This window comes from Carassius auratus, chromosome 1 (assembly GCF_003368295.1).
Source record: "Carassius auratus strain Wakin chromosome 1, ASM336829v1, whole genome shotgun sequence".
NCBI classification, from domain to species: Eukaryota; Metazoa; Chordata; class Actinopteri; order Cypriniformes; family Cyprinidae; genus Carassius; species Carassius auratus.
The window spans coordinates 11,710,940-11,719,552 of record NC_039243.1 but is presented as its reverse complement, the minus strand read 5'-3'; the positions used below and the strand labels follow the sequence as shown (position 1 = coordinate 11,719,552).

The following is an 8,613-nucleotide window of genomic DNA, read 5'->3' as shown; positions in this document are numbered from 1 at the left end:
AGCAACAACTTCAACAAAAATAGACGAATCAACTACAACTTTGTCTGAACCCACAACAGCAACTGATGCAACCACAATCTTGGCTTCCACAACCATACCTGTGACATCGACAACTATAGCACCAGTATCAACAACTGATGCAGCAACCACAACTCTGTCTGACACAACTACAACTACTGATGCTACAACAACTTTTGATTCCACAACCACCCATGTAATGTCAACCAATGATGCGTCAACCACATCTCTGTCTGACACCACTACAACTACTGATGGTACAAGTTTGACTTCCACAACCACCCCTTCAGCATCTACGACTGTAGCAACAACTTCAACAAAAATAGACGAATCAACTACAACTTTGTCTGAACCCCCAACAGCAACTGATGCAACCATAATCTTGGCTTCCACAACCACACCTGTGACATCGACAACTTTAGCACCAGTATCAACAACTGATACAGCAACAACAACTATGCGTGACACCACAACAACTATTGATACAACAACAATTTTGGCTTCCACATCCAGCGCCCCCAACATCCTCAACTACAGCTGCAGCGTCAACAACAACTGATGCAGAAACAACAGCTCTGTCTGACACCACTACAACTACTCATGCAACAACATCTTTTGATTCCACAACCACCACTCTAATGTCAACCACTGACTCATCATCTACAACACTGTCTGACACAACTACAACTACTGATGCTACAACAACTTTTGATTCCACAACCACCCATGTATTGTCAACCACTGAAGCATCAACCACATCTCTGTCTGACACCACTACAACTACTGATGCAACAAGTTTGACCTCCACAACCACCCCTTCAGCATCTACGACTGTAGCAACAACATCAACGAAAATAGACGAATCAACCACAACTTTGTCTGAACCCACAACAGCAACTGATGCATCCACAATCTTGGCTTCCACAACCACACCTCTGACATCGACAACTATAGCACCAGTATCAACAACTGATGCAGCAACCACAACTCTGTCTGGCACCACTACAACTACTGATGCTACAACATCTTTTGATTCCAAAACCAGCACTCTAATGTCAACCACTGACACATCGACTACAACTCTGTCTGACACAACTACAAATACAGATACAACTACAATTTTTGCTTCCACAACCACAGCTGTGAAACTGACAACTATAGCACCAGCATCAACATCTGATGCAGCAACAACAAGTATGCCTGACACCACAACAACTATTGATACAACAACAATTTTGGCTTCCTCATCTAGCAACCCAACATCCTCAACTACAGCAGCAGCGTCATCAACAACTGATGCAGAAACAACAACTCTGTCTGACACCACTACAACTACTGATGCTACAAGTTTGACTTCCACAACCACCCCTTCAGCATCTACGACTGTAGCAACAACTTCAACAAAAATAGACGAATCAACTACAACTTTGTCTGAACCCACAACAGCAACTGATGCAACCACAATCTTGGCTTCCACAACCATACCTGTGACATCGACAACTATAGCACCAGTATCAACAACTGATGCAGCAACCACAACTCTGTCTGGCACCACTACAACTACTGATGCAACAACATCTTTTGATTCCACAACTACCCATCTTATGTCAACCAGTGACGCATCAACTTCAACTCTGTCTGACACAACTATTGATGCAACAACATCTTTTGATTCCACAAGCACCCCGCTAATGTCAACAACTGATGCATCAACCACAACTCTGTCTGACACCACAACAACTACTGATGCTACGACAACTTTTGATTCCACAACCACCCCTCTAATGTCAACCACTGATGCATCAACTACAACTCTGTCTGACACAACTACAACTACTGATGCAGCAAGTTTGACTTCCACAACCACCCCTTCAGCACCTACGACTGTAGTAACAACACCAACAAAAATAGACGAATCAACCACAACATTGTCTGAACCCACATCAACAACGGATGCAACCACAATCTTGGCTTCCACCACCACACCTTTGACATCGACAAGTATAGCACCAGTATCAACAACTGATACAGCAACATCAACTATGCGTGACACCACAACAACTATTGATACAACAACAATTTTGGCTTCCACATCCAGCGCCCCAACATCCTCAACTACAGCTGCAGCGTCAACAACAACTGATGCAGAAACAACAGCTCTGTCTGACACCACTACAACTACTCATGCAACAATATCTTTTGATTCCACAACCACCACTCTAATGTCAACCACTGACTCATCATCTACAACACTGTCTGACACAACTACAACTACTGATGCTACAACAACTTTTGATTCTACAACCACCCATGTATTGTCAACCACTGAAGCATCAACCACATCTCTGTCTGACACCACTACAACTACTGATGCAACAAGTTTGGCTTCCACAACCACCCCTTCAGCATCTACGACTGTAGCAACAACATCAACGAAAATAGACGAAGCAACCACAACTTTGTCTGAACCCACAACAGCAACTGATGCATCCACAATCTTGGCTTCCACAACCACACCTCTGACATCGACAACTATAGCACCAGTATCAACAACTGATGCAGCAACCACAACTCTGTCTGGCACCACTAAAACTACTGATGCAACAACATCTTTTGATTCCAAAACCAGCACTCTAATGTCAACCACTGACACATGGACTACAACTCTGTCTGACACAACTACAAATACAGATACAACTACAATTTTTGCTTCCACAACCACAGCTGTGAAACTGACAACTATAGCACCAGCATCAACATCTGATGCAGCAACAACAAGTATGCCTGACACCACAACAACTATTGATACAACAACAATTTTGGCTTCCTCATCTAGCAACCCAACATCCTTAACTACAGCAGCAGCGTCAACAACAACTGATTCAGAAACAACAACTCTGTCTGACACCACTACAACTACTGATGCTACAAGTTTGACTTCCACAACCACCCCTCCAGCATCTACGACTGTAGCAACAACTTCAACAAAAATAGACGAATCAACTACAACTTTGTCTGAACCCACAACAGCAACTGATGCAACCACAATCTTGGCTTCCACAACCACACCTGTGACATCGACAACTATAGCACCAGTATCAACAACTGATGCAGCAACCACAACTCTGTCTGGCACCACTACAACTACTGATGCAACAACATCTTTTGATTCCACAACTACCCATCTTATGTCAACCAGTGACGCATCAACTTCAACTCTGTCTGACACAACTATTGATGCAACAACATCTTTTGATTCCACAAGCACCCCGCTAATGTCAACAACTGATGCATCAACCACAACTCTGTCTGACACCACAACAACTACTGATGCTACAACAACTTTTGATTCCACAACCACCCCTCTAATGTCAACCACTGATGCATCAACTACAACTCTGTCTGACACAACTACAACTACTGATGCAGCAAGTTTGACTTCCACAACCACCCCTTCAGCACCTACGACTGTTGCAACAACATCAACAAAAATAGAAGAATCAACCACAGCCTTGACTGAAACCACAACTGCAAATGATGCAACCTCAGCTTTGGCTTTTACAACCACCTTTCCAACATCCTCAACTGTTGAACCAACATCAACAACATCTGATGCAGCAACCACTACTCTGTCTGACACCACATCAACAATTGATGCAAACACAATCTTGGCTTCCACCACCACACCTTTGACATCGACAAGTATAGCACCAGTATCAACAACTGATACAGCAACATCAACTATGCGTGACACCACAACAACTATTGATACAACAACAATTTTGACTTCCACATCCAATGCCGCAATATCCTCAACTACAGCAGCAGCATCAACAACAGCTGATGTAGAAACAACAACTCTGTCTGACACCACTACAACTACTGATGCAACATCATCTATTGATTCCACAAGCAGCCCGCTAATGTCAACCACTGACACATCAACTACAACTCTGTCTGACACAACTACAAATACAGATACAACTAAAATTTTTGCTTCCACAACCACAGCTGTGAAACTGACAACTATAGCACCAGCATCAACATCTGATGCAGCAACAACAAGTATGCCTGACACCACAACAACTATTGATACAACAACAATTTTGGCTTCCTCATCTAGCAACCCAACATCCTCAACTACAGCAGCAGCGTCAACAACAGCTGATGCAGAAACAACAACTCTGTCTGACACAACTACAACTACTGATGCTACAAGTTTGACTTCCACAACCACCCCTTCAGCATCTACGACTGTAGCAACAACTTCAACAAAAATAAACGAATCAACTACAACTTTGTCTGAACCCACAACAGCAACTGATGCAACCACAATCTTGGCTTCCACAACCATACCTGTGACATCGACAACTATAGCACCAGTATCAACAACTGATGCAGCAACCACAACTCTGTCTGACACAACTACAACTACTGATGCTACAACAACTTTTAATTCCACAACCACCCATGTATTGTCAACCACTGAAGCATCAACCACATCTCTGTCTGACACCACTACAACTACTGATGCAACAAGTTTGACCTCCACAACCACCCCTTCAGCATCTACGACTGTAGCAACAACATCAACGAAAATAGACGAATCAACCACAACTTTGTCTGAACCCACAACAGCAACTGATGCATCCACAATCTTGGCTTCCACAACCACACCTCTGACATCGACAACTATAGCACCAGTATCAACAACTGATGCAGCAACCACAACTCTGTCTGGCACCACTACAACTACTGATGCAACAACATCTTTTGATTCCAAAACCAGCACTCTAATGTCAACCACTGACACATCGACTACAACTCTGTCTGACACAACTACAAATACAGATACAACTACAATTTTTGCTTCCACAACCACAGCTGTGAAACTGACAACTATAGCACCAGCATCAACATCTGATGCAGCAACAACAAGTATGCCTGACACCACAACAACTATTGATACAACAACAATTTTGGCTTCCTCATCTAGCAACCCAACATCCTCAACTACAGCAGCAGCGTCAACAACAACTGATGCAGAAACAACAACTCTGTCTGACACCACTACAACTACTGATGCGACAAGTTTGACTTCCACAACCACCCCTTCAGCATCTACGACTGTAGCAACAACTTCAACAAAAATAGACGAATCAACTAGAACTTTGTCTGAACCCACAACAGCAACTGATGCAACCACAATCTTGGCTTCCACAACCATACCTGTGACATCGACAACTATAGCACCAGTATCAACAACTGATGCAGCAACCACAACTCTGTCTGGTACCACTACAACTACTGATGCAACAACATCTTTTGATTCCATAACTACCCATCTTATGTCAACCAGTGACGCATCAACTTCAACTCTGTCTGACACAACTATTGATGCAACAACATCTTTTGATTCCACAAGCAACCCGCTAATGTCAACAACTGATGCATCAACCACAACTCTGTCTGACACCACAACAACTACTGATGCTACGACAACTTTTGATTCCACAACCACCCCTCTAATGTCAACCACTGATGCATCAACTACATCTCTGTCTGACACAACTACAACTACTGATGCAGCAAGTTTGACTTCCACAACCACCCCTTCAGCACCTACGACTGTAGTAACAACATCAACAAAAATAGACGAATCAACCACAACATTGTCTGAACCCACATCAACAACGGATGCAACCACAATCTTGGCTTCCACCACCACACCTTTGACATCGACAAGTATAGCACCAGTATCAACAACTGATACAGCAACATCAACTATGCGTGACACCACAACAACTATTGATACAACAACAATTTTGGCTTCCACATCCAGCGCCCCAACATCCTCAACTACAGCTGCAGCGTCAACAACAACTGATGCAGAAACAACAGCTCTGTCTGACACCTCTACAACTACTCATGCAACAATATCTTTTGATTCCACAACCACCACTCTAATGTCAACCACTGACTCATCATCTACAACACTGTCTGACACAACTACAACTACTGATGCTACAACAACTTTTGATTCTACAACCACCCATGTATTGTCAACCACTGAAGCATCAACCACATCTCTGTCTGACACCACTACAACTACTGATGCTACAAGTGTGACTTCCACAACCACCCCTTCAGCATCTACGACTGTAGCAACAACATCAATGAAAATAGACGAATCAACCACAACTTTGTCTGAACCCACAACAGCAACTGATGCATCAACAATCTTGGCTTCCACAACCACACCTCTGACATCGACAACTATAGCACCAGTATCAACAACTGATGCAGCAACCACAACTCTGTCTGGCACCACTACAACTACTGATGCAACAACATCTTTTGATTCCAAAACCAGCACTCCAATGTCATCCACTGACACATCGACTACAACTCTGTCTGACACAACTACAAATACAGATACAACTACAATTTTTGCTTCCACAATCACAGCTGTGAAACTGACAACTATAGCACCAGCATCAACATCTGATGCAGCAACAACAAGTATGCCTGACACCACAACAACTATTGATACAACAACAATTTTGGCTTCCTCATCTAGCAACCCAACATCCTCAACTACAGCAGCAGCGTCAACAACAACTGATGCAGAAACAACAACTCTGTCTGACACCACTACAACTACTGATGCTACAAGTTTGACTTCCACAACCACCCCTCCAGCATCTACGACTGTAGCAACAACTTCAACAAAAATAGACGAATCAACTACAATTTTGTCTGAACCCACAACAGCAACTGATGCAACCACAATCTTGGCTTCCACAACCACACCTGTGACATCGACAACTATAGCACCAGTATCAACAACTGATGCAGCAACCACAACTCTGTCTGGCACCACTACAACTACTGATGCAACAACATCTTTTGATTCCACAACTACCCATCTTATGTCAACCAGTGACGCATCAACTTCAACTCTGTCTGACACAACTATTGATGCAACAACATCTTTTGATTCCACAAGCACCCCGCTAATGTCAACAACTGATGCATCAACCACAACTCTGTCTGACACCACAGCAACTACTGATGCTACGACAACTTTTGATTCCACAACCACCCCTCTAATGTCAACCACTGATGCATCAACTACAACTCTGTCTGACACAACTACAACTACTGATGCAGCAAGTTTGACTTCCACAACCACCCCTTCAGCACCTACGACTGTTGCAACAACATCAACAAAAATAGAAGAATCAACCACAGCCTTGACTGAAACCACAACTGCAAATGATGCAACCTCAGCTTTGGCTTTTACAACCACCTTTTCAACATCCTCAACTGTTGAACCAACATCAACAACATCTGATGCAGCAACCACTACTCTGTCTGACACCACATCAACAATTGATGCAAACACAATCTTGGCTTCCACAACCACACCTCTTACATCGACAACTTTAGCACCAGTAACAACAACTGATACAGCAACAACAACTATACGTGACACCACAACAACTATTGATACAACAACAATTTTGGCTTCCACATCCAGCGCCCCAACATCCTCAACTACAGCAGCAGCGTCAACAACAACTGATGCAGAAACAACAACTCTGTCTGACACCACTACAGCTACTGATGCAACAACATCTTTTGATTCCACAACCACCACTCTAATGTCAACCACTGATGCATCAACTACAACTCTGTCTGACAAAACTACAACTACTGATGCAACAAGTTTGACTTCCACAACCACCCCTTCAGCACCCACGACTGTAGTAACAATATCAACAAAAATAGACGAATCAACCACAACATTGTCTGAACCCACATCAACAACGGATGCAACCACAATCTTGGCTTCCACCACCACACCTTTGACATCGACAAGTATAGCACCAGTATCAACAACTGATACAGCAACATCAACTATGCGTGACACCACAACAACTATTGATACAACAACAATTTTGACTTCAACATCCAATGCCGCAACATCCTCAACTACAGCAGCAGCATCAACAACAGCTGATGTAGAAACAACAACTCTGTCTGACACCACTACAACTACTGATGCAACATCATCTATTGATTCCACAAGCAGCCCGCTAATGTCAATCACTGACACATCAACTACAACTCTGTCGGACACAACTACAAATACAGATACAACTAAAATTTTTGCTTCCACAACCACAGCTGTGAAACTGACAACTATAGCACCAGCATCAACATCTGATGCAGCAACAACAAGTATGCCTGACACCACAACAACTATTGATACAACAACAATTTTGGCTTCCTCATCTAGCAACCCAACATCCTCAACTACATCAGCAGCGTCAACAACAACTGATGCAGAAACAACAACTCTGTCTGACACAACTACAACTACTGATGCTACAACAACTTTTGATTCCACAACCACCCATGTAATGTCAACCAATGATGCGTCAACCACATCTCTGTCTGACACCACTACAACTACTGATGGTACAAGTTTGACTTCCAGAACCACCCCTTCAGCATCTACGACTGTAGCAACAACTTCAACAAAAATAGACGAATCAACTACAACTTTGTCTGAACCCACAACAGCAA

General features: G+C 43.1%; 1 protein-coding gene across 1 annotated transcript; it reads left to right on the top strand.

The window, feature by feature from the left end:
- The first annotated feature begins 2,060 nt into the window (after positions 1–2,060).
- Positions 2,061–5,454, top strand: LOC113109039 (cell wall protein DAN4-like). The gene is made up of 3 exons (XM_026272555.1): positions 2,061–2,506; positions 2,936–3,384; positions 5,444–5,454. The coding sequence occupies exons 1-3, from the start codon at positions 2,061–2,063 to the stop codon at positions 5,452–5,454; spliced, it is 906 nt and encodes a 301-aa protein (XP_026128340.1).
- The last annotated feature ends 3,159 nt before the right edge of the window (positions 5,455–8,613 follow it).

Coding starts and splice junctions, on each gene's coding strand:
- LOC113109039 (XM_026272555.1), top strand. CDS start 2,061: ATGCGTGACACCACAACAACTATTGATACAACAACAATTTTGGCTTCC. Junction 2,507..2,935: donor CCCACAACAGCAACTGATGC/ATCCACAATCTT, acceptor CACCACTACAAC/TACTGATGCTACAAGTTTGA.